Source organism: Poecilia reticulata, linkage group LG6 (assembly GCF_000633615.1).
Source record: "Poecilia reticulata strain Guanapo linkage group LG6, Guppy_female_1.0+MT, whole genome shotgun sequence".
In the NCBI taxonomy this organism is placed as follows: domain Eukaryota; kingdom Metazoa; phylum Chordata; class Actinopteri; order Cyprinodontiformes; family Poeciliidae; genus Poecilia; species Poecilia reticulata.
Window position 1 is genome coordinate 9533114 of NC_024336.1, and position 13540 is coordinate 9546653.

General features: G+C 39.7%; 2 protein-coding genes across 6 annotated transcripts in view; both read right to left on the reverse strand.

Annotated features, from left to right (window-relative positions):
* cep192 (centrosomal protein 192) overlaps window positions 1-3170 on the reverse strand; it is a 39941-nt gene extending 36771 nt beyond the window's left edge. Inside the window, exons 1-4 of one of the 4 annotated variants that reach the window (XM_008411111.2) lie at window positions 2897-3170; window positions 2302-2473; window positions 1978-2085; window positions 1159-1316 (exon numbers count right to left, since the gene is read on the reverse strand). In XM_008411111.2, the coding sequence (XP_008409333.1) occupies window positions 1159-1316; window positions 1978-2085; window positions 2302-2468 (433 nt within the window). In that variant the 5' untranslated portion in view covers window positions 2469-2473; window positions 2897-3170. Of the gene's footprint in view, window positions 1-1158; window positions 1317-1977; window positions 2086-2301; window positions 2474-2886 lie in introns of all 4 variants that reach the window. The other 3 variants (XM_008411112.2, XM_008411113.2, XM_008411114.2) reach the window with 3 other exon arrangements.
* A 2097-nt stretch (window positions 3171-5267) lies between these two features.
* seh1l (SEH1-like (S. cerevisiae)) lies at window positions 5268-12871 on the reverse strand. Of its 2 annotated transcripts, none has more exons than XM_008411115.2 (9): window positions 12643-12871; window positions 12276-12326; window positions 10812-10958; window positions 10506-10717; window positions 9148-9246; window positions 8929-9069; window positions 8658-8812; window positions 8132-8285; window positions 5268-5570 (listed from the first exon to the last, which is right to left on the reverse strand). In XM_008411115.2, exons 1-9 carry the CDS (start codon window positions 12751-12753, stop codon window positions 5390-5392), a joined length of 1251 nt encoding a protein of 416 aa, XP_008409337.1. In that variant the 5' UTR covers window positions 12754-12871; the 3' UTR covers window positions 5268-5389. The 2 variants fall into 2 exon arrangements, with proteins under 2 accessions (XP_008409337.1, XP_008409338.1); XM_008411116.2 differs by lacking the exon at window positions 5268-5570 and adding an exon at window positions 5689-5953 and having other exon boundaries at window positions 12643-12869.
* Window positions 12872-13540: the final 669 nt, after the last annotated feature.

Here is a 13540-nt window from a genome sequence, read left to right on the forward strand (position 1 = left end):
CAGCCGTCTTCATCCAACACCAAAACGTTTGTATTTGCATATGTAGCACCAGTGAGTCATACATAATAATATTCAAGCAAATAAGCCTAGCATTTCTGGTTATGTGTAATCAAAACGTTGCTTGGTTAAAAAACAAGTTTGATTCTGTGTAGTCCCATAGAATTTTTTAAAAAATGCAAATGAAGTAACAGAGGGATTATCAGTAGACGTCATGTTGAGTCAGCAGCCATGTTACTGCGCATGTCGCCTTCAGAAGACAGGCAAGAATACATTTTTATAACTATATAAACTATTTACAATAAGGTTAATAAAATTTACAACTCGCTGCCAGTGCAGAGCACCCCTCTTTGCCCGGCTAACTTCTGCACGCAGCTTTGCAGCATCTGCGGTTGTCGGTTTTATTTTTAGCACATCGTCTCTGTACCTATCACCGCCTCCCGTTCAACCTGCTGCGTTTTTAATTTCTGATGGCTTAGCTCATCACCTGCCTTGATCAATGCAGCTACATCCCCATTTTCCCCTCAAGTTGTGCCCAAGCTGGGAAGAAAGAATTTTATTTCTCCTTTACACACTAAATATGAATTCCATTTATTTTTCTTTTATAAATGAAAATGTACATTTTTGGAAAAGCCTATTCTGGTGACTTTATTGCTCACCATGTATACGTTTGTCTTATCTTGAGGCACTCGGCATATCTCAGAGAGCTGATTATCTCACTGAATAAATTGCTTTAGTATCGCTAGAAAACAATATCCAATCTTTAGGTCATTTTCTCGTCATTTATCGACTCACCTGGTGAATGCTTATGAGTGAGACGAATCTCATCCACTAATACCAATTTAGTGGATGAGATTTGAGTGTGAGAAAATAACTTATTTTCTCACACTCTGATAAACAGGTGTAGGCCACTGACTGACAAAATGCTAGCTAATTTTAAAACAGAAAGATTAATGCTGGTAACCATGGTAACCAGAGCATTTAAAGACCTCCTGGCTCTTGCAGTAGTCAAGGTGCGAGTGCATCCGCTGTGTTTACAAACAAATAATCCTTCTAAGAGAAACAAGCAAAATAGCAGAAAAAAAGTTTTAAAAAAACACCACCAAGCCAGAAAAAGAAAGTCTGGGTGAAGAAGAGTCTCAGGAGGGCTGGAGGACTCACCGCTCCCTAGCTCTGTGGGCCGACCAGACACTGAACCCGTTTGGGTGGGAAGAAGGCCAAGCACAGAGCCTTGGTTTCTGGATGAGCTCCCATCCAGACTGATCTTAATAAGCATGTCTGTCAGGTGGTGGGTGGCAATAAAGTCATCTGCATTCTCCCTGTGACACAAGCAAAGAGAAATATTTAAAAATATAAACAAGATTATTTATCTCAGCAAAGCCATTTTCAGTGATATAAAAAAATATATAAATCGCTATGCAAAACCTGGAGTGCAGCTAAGACTTTAAAGAAAAAAAAACATGTCTAGTAACAGTGAGCCTTGAAATATTGCACATTAAAACTTTACACAAGATCCTAATAAATAAATTACAAAAGAGCATAAACAAAAACATGGTTGTTAAAACAGACTTAAAATCTTAATCACTACAAGTTTTGGCATTTATTGTGATTTTGATAAAAGTAATAAAATCTCATCTTTTTTGCCTACAAAATTATTTACTTCATGCAGTTAGAGCATCAAAACAAATACCCCAATAGGGAACTTAATTAGTCAGTAGGTCAAATATGCTGTTAATAGGTCAACAAGAACTTGGCTCAAGCATATTATGAATTAGTTATTGATGCCCTCATGGGACCAACATTAAAAAAAAATGTTTAGAGAAAAAAAAGCTCAATTGTTATTCTTAAAAAAATGACCAACTGTTACTGTAATTTTACAATAACATAACTCCTTAATCTGGACACACCATGGAGGGTGTGTGTGTGGGTAATTAGCTGAATTTGAAAATATCATTACAAAAACGTGTTGTTTTTACTCACAAATCATCTTTGAAGCCGAGGGAAAACTTGGGATGTCCTGCAACAGATGAATGCGACTTGCCTTGTTGTGCTCTGCCCTCCAGATATGACGCTTCCTCATGATCTCCTCTGTAAAATGATCACATTGCAATGATTTCACAAAGAATAAAATATAAAGGAAAGGGGTGGGGACGAATCAATTAAAAACATAAAATTTGAGCCCTGGTAGACATGCTGACCAGACGACTCTTCTTTCCAGTGTCACAGATAATATCGATCAATTTGATACATTTGGAGGAAAAAAAAAAAAAAAAAAAGTGTGTAGGAGGTCCCATCCTTTCCCACCTGTTGTCGGAGCTGGGTCTAATCTTAGCTACCGTCGAGGCAGCCACAGGCAGCCCAGGACCAGAACCCAGAGTTACATTCTCCAGCGTGGCGCGGTCGCTGTCCAGAGATCTGCCGAGGAAGCTGGGGAAGGTTTCATCCTCCAGCTTGTAAAAACTTTCTGCCATATTTCCTAAAAATAAATAATAATTGTGTTATTTCAAGCGAGTTGCAATTTTTTTTTTAATTCAGAAGGACATAAAGAAATACAGGTTAATTTGGCGTGACCATAAAAACAAGCTAAAAGTGAGATTTAAGAAGTTTATTGATATCGGTTTTACTCGTAAAGGGTCAGTATTTGACATAAACGGTCAAATTTATCCTCGTATGATGAGTACAGCTTGCTTAGCTAGTTGCTAAAAACAAGAGTTATGACCCTTCACAGCACAACAACTGAAGTTGCTTATTTTGTTTAATAAAGTTTTAAAACTTACAGGCAGGAATGACAAACTACCCAGGTTCTGCTCTATGTTAACGTAGTTCTTTATGAATTTCACCAAAAACAAAGAGTTCATAGCATAAACGTTACTTTGTCTTAAAACTCACATTCACTCACCAGGAGTGGGCCGAGATTGAATATTTGTCTCCAGCGCGAGCGTTCTCTTTTAAACTTGTTGAAACACAGTGAAGTTAGGTTCCTGTTGTTGGCTCCCGAACACACATGTTGCTCGTTATTAATTAAAATACAGCGTTTCAAACAAACTACTCCGTACCGTAAGACCAAACAGCGCCCAGACATTACAGGAAGCCCGCGTGAGCGTCATATTAAAAGGGCGGGACCTAAATATTTTTAAATGATTTGATTGGCCGAAACAACAGAGAAGGCGGAAATAGCAAAACTTGATAGGTCGGAACAGGTGCCGCACTTTATTGAGCAGTTTAGAAAATATACTAGGTGTTCCCCTTCTGCCACACACCTGGATTGAATCTGTGGGTGGTTATCAGGCTTCTGCAGTACTTGACTGCAGAAGAGATCGTGCAATCATTTGGATCAGCTGTTCTGAAATAGAGACGCATCTAAAACAGAGGGGGCCTGAGGGCTGGAATTGAGAAGCACTGCATAAAATTATTTCTTAAATTCACAACTTATGTACATGATTTAAAAAAAACAAACTGCACTTTGGACATAAGTGATTATTTACTAAATTTTAAACAAAATTATGTTTGTATGAATACTAATTATTATTAGTAGTAATTATTGTTAATAACATGTGATATTAATTATATTAATAGTATTAGAATATAATGTACATTTGTGTGTTCTTCAAGCTCTTGTTTATGTATCCCATCTGCGCAGCTATTGTAACTAATCTTGTTACTTTTTATAGCATGAGCCAGTGGGATGTAGTAGGGAGAATGTAAATATTAAATACAGTTGTCTCAAGATTGAACAATGGGCTACCTCAGATGTGATTTTTGTCAGCTCCAATAAAAAGTAAAGTTACCTATTGATATGAAGAAGTCCTCGTTCTGTAGGGAAGACTCGAACAAGTCAACTACTGAACCAGTAAGTTCCACACTGAGTCAGTGTGGGCACATGTCTGACCAGTTTAGTGTGGTCATGACCTAGTATGTGAATATGATAGTTGAGGGAAAGAGTTGAAGAAATATACCAGAAGAGGTTTTAATAGTAAGACCAAGAACTTTTTCAATTATTGAATAATAATCTGCTAATACTGAACTAAAAGCTGTGCATTACCAACCAGTTAATCTCAATTAGTTTACATTTTCTTTTCCTATATTAATTTTGCTTTGACAGATTGGTCCAGATCTGGAGTGACACCCGTTCCTGTTGGGAACCCAGTGGAAAACCATCCTTCACCTCTAGTCAACGTTTCTAGCTGTGTGATTTTTTTAGTTGACTTAAGTTGGTGAAGAATGGACCCCACAGCGTATCCTGTGCTCTGATACATGTGATCTGTTAAGCAGCTGCAGGAACGCCTGGACTGGCAGACAGCTGCCTAGAGAGCAAACCTTCCAGTTATTTCAGTGCATTACATCTTGGAAAACAAAATAAATAAGTCGACTAGATAATTGGGAGATTAAATCATGAAAGAATGATCAATGTGTTTGCTCGTTTCAAATTATAACAAAACTTCCCAAATTACTGTTGTGCTGGTTGTGAAAGACACTGTTTTCTCTGTCAATGGGATATAGCTCCCATTTGTCTTGGCAAAAAGTCTCAAATTCTCATTATTATTATTATTTTGCTTCAAGTGACAAAAATGATTAGAATGAGGTCAGAAAACTAACATGGCCACTCAGGAACCTTTACCGCTGAGTGTTGTTGCCAACACCAGGTCGACTTGGCCTTGTGTTTCGGAACACGTTGCAACGCCATGCTGGTAACTTAACCATGCAGCCCATTTTCATTCAGGTTCCTAGTTAATGTGAATTTTGAAACAGCAACACCAGTTTTTGCAGGTCACAGATTACATTTTTTCTTTTTCTTTTTTTTGGAAAAAAGTTTCTTTTAGTTTAAAACATTACTTTTTACTTTTGAGTAATATTATGAACTGTATCATAATAATAATAATGAAGTATACCCGCTCTTACTTGAGCAAATTGAGTCAAGTACTCTACTCACTGTGAGCAACTTTACCTTAAGAACAAACATATTTTAACCAGAATGAACCAGACAAGCAAACACACCCAGAGTTCATGTTAAAGCCAGACCTCTTGTTTGTACATAAGCCTCATGAGTGCAACTTTACCTGCATGACAATGAATCATAAGCCATTTCCTCTGAGCTGTTTCACATGGAAGTCACTTACTCATACATGGTGTCTGGTTTTGGTGGAATGAATGGAAAGTAGTTAAAAATGACTTAAATTTACTTCCGCAGGATTAAAACAAAAAAAAAAAGAACACCCAATTTGTGAGCTGTATTCAGAAGTCCTTCAATTCATGACAAGAACAAAACATTGCAAACTTTAAAAAAATGTTTATTGCAAGTGAATGACAAGGTATTTTCAGCATTACATCCCAGCACTACATTTTCTAATAAAAATACACAAAAAAGGGGGAGAAAAAACTCTTCCAAGTCAAGTCATTGCTCTTCAGTTTCTGGCAGGGATAGCAGCGCCCTAGAGGAGCGACTGTGAACAAGAGCCAGCTGCTGAGGCTGAACAACAGGCTCAGCATCACAGTGCTCTATGAGGGACGACGGAGGCAGCAGGTGACCATGCCTGGTCCCCCCCCTGGGAGGATCCAGAGGGGGGAAGAAATACCTGAAGCACCGAGGAGAGTGATGAAAAAGGAAGGACACCAACGGAAGAAAAAAAACAACAACAAATAGAATATAAGAGGACAAGGATGTAAAGAGGAGGCTGCAGAGATCAAATTTGAGAAATGGCAAAATTTGGTTTATTCTTTCAAGACAGGTGTGAAGATATCTAATGAATGAAACTCAGCGCAAGTCACAAAAACAAAGTGTGGAGTACATGCGTGCAGTTTTCATGCCTGAAGAACAAGTACGCTGCGAGGCAGTGTTGTATTTCATGGCAAATGGCTGGTCATGTTCGAGTGTTATTAGTAATACGCAGGACTCTGGTTTATCTTTGGAGAGGTCAGCTGTCGCAGGGGAGGAGCAAAAGGGACTCGTTTGGCAATCCTGCATGCAACAACCAATATGAGAGCAAATTAACGTCAACAAACCAACAAACCACGTCTTTTTCTACGTCAACACACGACAACTGGAATGCTAAGACTAGGGATGCACCTTATATCGGCAATTGTCGGTATTGTCAGGCAATATTAGTCTTTTTTTTTTTTTACATTGTAACCATGCCAATATTTAAATCTGGGCTAATAGATGTTTAATTCCATGTTGCCGTTTGTGCATGTGCTTTTTGAAGAGGAAGTACAAAGACCAGTCTAGTAAAGAAAATTTTACATTTTTAGGTTTTTTTCCCCCACATTTATTTATTGGGTTTTACATTTATGCCTTAATTTTTAAAGATATTTGTATGAACCGAATATGATTTTCTAGGGGTGGCCTGCCCTCCCCTCTCCCCCCAACTCCTCCTGGTAGGCACCACTGTAGTGATGCACCGTAAGATTGTGGGGGCTTTTACTGATGAAAAAATGTATCAATAATATCAGATATCGACCATGACAGCAATATTAGTATCAGATATCAATATCAGCCCAAATTTTCACTTCGGTGCATCCCTAAGTAGGACACTGTGTACAGAAATCTGAAAATATACAAAAACAAACATGTGTAAGAAGATTTCACACAGTGAACCGATTCTGTTATGTTAGATGTGATTCAAGAGTTAGGTCTATAATAATTATTATAATAATTCGAGACAGGAGTTAGATTGAAAATAAATACAGCCGCATATTGTCCACTCTGTCAGAACCAGTTAGCCCTGATTCAATTTGTTTTCTGCCACGCTTGTCAAGCTTGTATATTGTGCACTTTTTATTGTTGCAAATGTAAGGAAATTATTCTTGAAGTAATTAAATATCTTAATCTTACAAATTTACTAGGGCTGAGACTTTAACGCGTTAATTTCTATTAATTAATTACAAAGATTTCAATGAGCTCTCAATAGCTTTATTTTTATTTTTTTAACATTTTTGAACCGTTGTATTTGCATGTTACTGATACACCCATAAATCTGACGCACAAGCAATATCCACAAACAACAATCACGGACGACAAAGCTGCTTCTATTGGCCCACCGGGGGTTCATCTTAACTTCAACAAACGATCTGATTGGACGCTGGAAAAGACAATCTTTGTCTTCAAGTTGTGCTAGAAGGAATTAGCCTATCAGAGAAATTATCCAACCCTAAAATAGCATCTCGGTGCTAAACACAAGCAGCTAATGTCAGCATCCACAGTCTGGATTTCTAAAGAATTATTTTTCCAAAGAAGTTCCATGAATGATCAGGAGTTCCTGAAACACTGGAAAGCTGAATGGGTAGCACAGCATTTTGCACCTTATGGTTACATAACCTAAATAAGAGATTAAAAACCAGAAATACTTTTGTTGTTGACCTCACATGTCTATTTAGTCAATAATTTAGCAACAAAAGGGCCTTCTAAACTGAAAATGTAGCATATTTTCCCCATTTAAAATGGATATTAATAACAGACCCTGAAATTAACTCAATTAAAAATTTATATAAAGTGGTTGCGTGCAATATCCCCCATGTGAGCTTTACTACTTAGGAATTGAATTTGTATAAATGAAAACTAGATTTTCTGTCATTCTAAAAATGGCTGTATTCATCCGCACATTCACAGCTGGTTAAAAGCGTTCATTAAAGCGTTTTCCTCCTCCAGAGGAAGAAGGCGTGGCCACACTGGCACCAGGATACATTCATTTGAACAGACAAACAAGGAGAACTTGGAATGATTGAGTTGGAAACTGTCCCTGTGGTGCGGGTACGCTCTTGATGGAAACATTAACTTCACAAGTTCACAGATTCTTTTCAAGTAACTTTAGCAGCTCAAATAACCACAAATCAAATTCATATAAACAAGTTTATTTGACTTATTTTTTACTAGTAAATAAACAGTTAGTCCTTATTGGAAAAGTAAAGGAAAAATAAACGCCGTTCATAACATGCATCAGTATAAATCATATAAATCAAGGAGAAGCCAACACACACACACACACACCAGCTCTAGAGGCCTGATCCAGACCAGTGTGAGTCCAGGTTTGTTGTCAGTGGTCAGCTGCACTCCAATCAGTGTGAGGCACAGTAAGGTTAGCAGTTCTATCGGCTAGTCTCAGGCTGGGTGAGTGGCGGCAGGCGGCACCACACCACCTACCTTCCTGCCGACATCCCGTTCAGGATGTTCTGGGAGTTCTGAACGGAGGAGCCCACCACCGTGCTCATGGCTGTGGGCTGACCGGACGAGCCCGTCAGGGGGCTGCCGTCTCCCTTCAGGATGCCCGTGCACTTCCAGTTCTCCATGTAGTTAGCTGCAGGGGGAAACACCGAAACATCAGCTGGAAGTGTTGCTTCAATACACCAAGACAGACTGGCCTCTTCTGCCCCCTACTGGGTATGGTGTCCAAACTAATTCACAAACCAGAGGATAAACAACATACGTTCTCATAGAAGTTTAAGTTTTCAGAACAACTGAAATGAAAATCTGTTTTCAAATGTCCTAAAGTTTATTTTCCATCATTTCTGATGTCACCTGAATGGCTTTTGTTGTATTTGGCATATAAACACTTCTAGAATCTGAAGCTTGTAACATACAAAAAAAGCAACAAAGTTGAAGGAAGAAGGAAAAAAAATAAAAATAAAAAATGTGACGGGTAAACAACAGTTTTGAACCAGCGTCCCACCTTTCCACAGACGTACGCAGCCATCGTCTCCAGACGAGGCCAGCAGGGTGCTGGTGATGTTCCAGCTCACGCGCCACACCTGGGAGTTATGGTTGTCGAACTGAGCCACGATCTGGACCTCAAACTTGGTGGGTCCAGTAGCCGTGCTCTCCTTCCTGACAGAGAGGAATCCAGAACAAAGCAATGTTAGTTTCACCTGGACAAGTGGGTACAAATAAAGATTCTGACTTGAGCACACGCAATCGTGGAATAACCCTCTCTGTGACGTTACCTCAAAGGGACGAGCTTAAATATCCGGACGTCTTTGGTTGCAATGGCGAGCACATGGAAAGATCTGCCCAGGTTGGGGGCGAAGGCGATGTCGTGGACGGCGTCGGTGACCGTCAACAGCGTTTCTGCTTTACTGTATTTCCTTCGGAACAGGACAATACGACTCACGGCTGCTGTGGTTTTTACTCCGTACTGGAATCTACCAGAACAAGGTTCTTACCGCGTGTTTTCGTTGTATTCGTAGATCTGAACCTTCCCACCGTACATCACGTTGCTGTCATCGCTGCCCACGGCGAACATAGGGGGGTGGGCTCGAGAACTGCAGGAAGATAGTGTGCAACAAGAAGGACATTTTAAGAACAATAATAGTTCAATTCACAGAGAAAACAGTTTGCGAGGAAAAGCTATAATTTAGGCTGCATTCACACCAGCCCTGGTCATCCTCTTTAACTGAACTTTAGTTGGTTTGGTTAGCTGTGAATGCGGAATTAAACTCCTGATGGAGACAAAAACAAAACATTCTGGTCCGCCTACAAACCTAGACCTGGGTTTGGTTGATGTGAACTCTGTTGAACTCTGAAGTGCTTCAAATGCACATGTCAACATCAAGTTGAAAGGGAGACCGCTTCAAAAGCAGGAAATCTATTATAGCGCTGGGCATTCTGGGTAAATACAGGCAAAGCAAACCTGTGAGTCTAGAGGGAGAAATGTCTCGTGGTTTTTTGCCAAAAGACAAAAGAGAAATCCTACAACAGCTAAAATCCAATGATAAGATTAGGAACGTTTTAAATGCTTTCTAAGACATTATTTACATGGCAACTTAAAAATAACTGTGTGTTTTATTTTTTTTTATACTGATTTTACTGTTCAGTACTTTTGTAGACAGTTTATTTTCCTTAAGCGGAGCACGTTATACTCTGAGCACCAACACGGTGTTCAGGGTGAACAACAGGATGTGCTAACTGCTGACACAGGCTTGGAAGATAATGAAACCTGACGAAAACGGCAATAATAAAAAAAATATATATAGAAACAAAAATCCAACTACACACCGCTTTCATCAACATGAAAATTGTTAGGGAGAACGACACAAATGAACACTGATAGTAACATTTCTAACGCTTTCATGTCGCAGTACAAGGAAGGTGCTGCTACATTCTTTGCCTAAGTGGCTCCAACAGCTGATCAGGAGGTTTTTATTAATTGTGCATTAAAATAGAAACATCCCATGTTTGGAATGCACAAAACACGTTCTTTGAGTTGTTGAAAAAAAATCATATAAAGGTACAGGACGTACGTACTGATGCATAAACAGGGATGATCTTTTAATCCCTTCATCGTCTGTTGAACTCCCAACAGTTTCTGTTATCAAAGAACCTGCAGCACACCATTTTTCTCAAAGATCAAAGTTCACTACTTTCAACTACTGAATAGAAACAGAGTTTCCGAAAATGAGTTTGGACGCGTTTTAGGCTGGAGATTAGAATAAGGACTTGAATCAGACATTAAAGGAAAGCAGACGTGGGACCCAGCCAGACCTGGTAGGAACCTGCTGTGTGGTGAACACGGCTGCAGTACCTCGAGGGATTCCATGATATGCAGCTGCAGCTGAGCTTGCAGGAGATCTCGTGCTGCAGAGACCACTGGCTCAGGTTCATCACGTCCGGAGCCTCGTAGATCCTCACCACTCCGTCTGCAGAGCAGGTGGCCAGCATCAGACCCATGTGTTTAGGCGCAAACTTCACGTCCGTCACCGACGTTCTGCTGTCCACCAGCGTGGTTCTCTTGATCTGGACAGAGGCGATGTGGACGGCCTGGGTTAAAACTCAACACGACAAGACTCAAGTCGGGGCTGGTTTTCAAACAGCTGGCGGCTGCGCTGACCCAGTGGCTCAGGCCTCGCTGCTTGTCGTTGGACTCCCCGACGATCTCCTCCCAGACGGCGGCTGTTCGGTCAAACGAGCAGGAGGCCAGGACCTGGCCGAACTCCGGGTGAGCCCAGGTCACTCTCCACACCGATCCACTGTGGGTCTGCACCCGACAGAGGGATACATTTCTCAGACTCATTCCAGTTTCACAGTATTTAGGCAGGAGGACAGGAATTTGAGCGCAAAAACACACATGGGATATGAAGCAATAAGGTAAATATGTCACAGTGTTCATAAGGCTGCCAGGACAAATCAATAACATGATTAGCGATGCACTGATGTTAACATCTGGGCCAAAAACAACATTAATGTTGCTTTTATGGCCAATAACCAATATAGATAGCTACGCATCTCCCTTTCAATACTGTGAACAAATAACTCCACAGGTGACATTGCTTGGCAAGAAGGAAATAAACATCAGCTCATAATATCAGCCAACTTCTACTACAGAAACCGATATTTCTATGCTATAAAATTGCTAACATCGTCACTGACGGTAATGCCGATATATATGCCAAGAATTATGTTTTTAGTAAACATCATTTTTATGGTAATTTTAATTTGCTTTAATTTTAATACTATTGAGCACACCTGAATATAAGCTGCACCCACTACCTTTAAAAATAAATAAATGAATAAAACATTACATATATAGTGAGGATGAACCGGTAAATCCGCAAAGATTTTCTTAATTTTGGGAGATCGGTGATCGGCCGATGCCTACATGTGAAGCCGATCTGATCTACGCTGGCAAAAGTCTAAGAACCGACCACTGATCTCTATTACTTCGCTTTTAGAAAGATTTGACTGACAGACACGTCAACCATGTCACATCAGTATGTTTGCAGTTAACAACAGTCACCACGCTGTTGCCAACTAAGCAACTGTTTTGCCATATTTAACGACTTTTCAGATAAAAAAAAGTCAGTCAGGAGTCAGAATTCAACTATTCGCAGACTATTCTCTGAGGCTCCTAACCCCAGAGAATACATGGGCTCCACTGTAGAGCTTCCCAAACTTTTTAGCATCCGATCCACATAAGAAACTGATCTCAAATAGTCTATCAGTTAACTCCATGACTTACAAGAAAAATCAGTAAAACAGTAGTGCAACAACAAAAGAAGGCTCAATACCAGACTGTTTTCATCTATTTGTAATTCTGTTGCAAAATCAACTGCACACATCTGCTTTCAATATTTCATTTTTTTTTTCATTAGTTTGGTCTCTGAAAATCATCTCAAGGACTCCAACAGGTTTTGCATCAAGACCCCCATTTTCAGAACTAACATTTAATCAATTTATTGATTTGATGGCAGCTTAATAAGAAGGTAGTCATTGGTAACAGCCCTACATGTATAACAGCTTTACAAGGATTTATATGGCAGCAAGTTTTAAAATGACAGAACGCAAAGGTGCTTACCTTCCAGCTGGCTGTGCACTGCCACTCTCCATTCTCGCTTTTATCCCACACCTGAGAGGCAGAAATTCGCTCAAACACATTAGTGCCATGACATTATCAGTGTACATTTACACCTTTGGTTTAGATCATTTTAAGCTATCTAAACAAAATTCTTTCTATCTAGTTGACTCAGTCGGACTAGCTATATGTAAAACGAGCTTATTTAGCCCTATCTGTAATGTAAAGCTGCCTTGTTGTAAAGGAGGCTTACATTTTCTCAAACATCTCAACTTAAATGAGTCAGTAATGTTTAGAGCCAACAGGGTCTAACGTGGGGAATGCTAACATGCTAGGCTGAGCTTCAGCATTAGCGCCGAGTGTAGCTCACCTTGACGCTTTGGTCGCTGGAACAAGTCGCCATTCTGCGACCGTGAAAATCGTACGAGACATCGTGGATGAGATCTTTATGGTCAGCGGCGATGCTGCGAGCGACGAACATGATTCCAGCTCCTCTAGTCGCAGGGTTTAGCTGGTAGGCCTGTCATGTGTCTCCTTCTCCGGTTGCTGGAGTTTGGCGCCCGCGAATGTATTGTTGAACTGTGTTGACCACAAGGGGGCGTCTTCTGACAGACATAAAAAACAGTTTTTGAACAATGTTTCTTTTTATTTGATGTAGGTACTCCACACATCAGGATAAATGTGTCACATTGTGTGTAATAGGTAAATGTAAACAAAAACAGATTATCAAATTCTAAAAATGTTTTTTTTTTCAGTCTTAAGGAATGCACAAAGTTACGACGAGTGTTAGTTTTCAGGTAAAATAGTAGCAGCAAGAACACAAAGCATAATTTAGAAGGTTGCCATGTTTGTTCGAATGTGCCGCAGTATGGTTGATTTCGAAAATTAAATCAATATTCAAAAAACACAATTTCAAATAGTGGCCATTAGGATTTATGAGATAATAATAATGGGCAAGTTGACTCACGAATTAATAATAATATTAATTATTAATATTATTATTATTATTATTATTATTATTATTATTATTATTATTATTATTATTATTATTATTATTATTTCTGGCAGCACAGTGCTGCGCAGTTGGTAGAGCTGTTGCCTTGCAGCAAGAAGGTTCTGGGTTCCCGGCCCCGGTCTTTCTGCATGGAGTTTGCATGTTCTCCCTGTGCATGCGTGGGTTCTCTCCAGGTACTCCAGTTTCCTCCCACAGTCCAAAAACATGACCGTCAGGTTAATTGGTCTGTCTAAATTGTCCCTAGGAGTGAGTG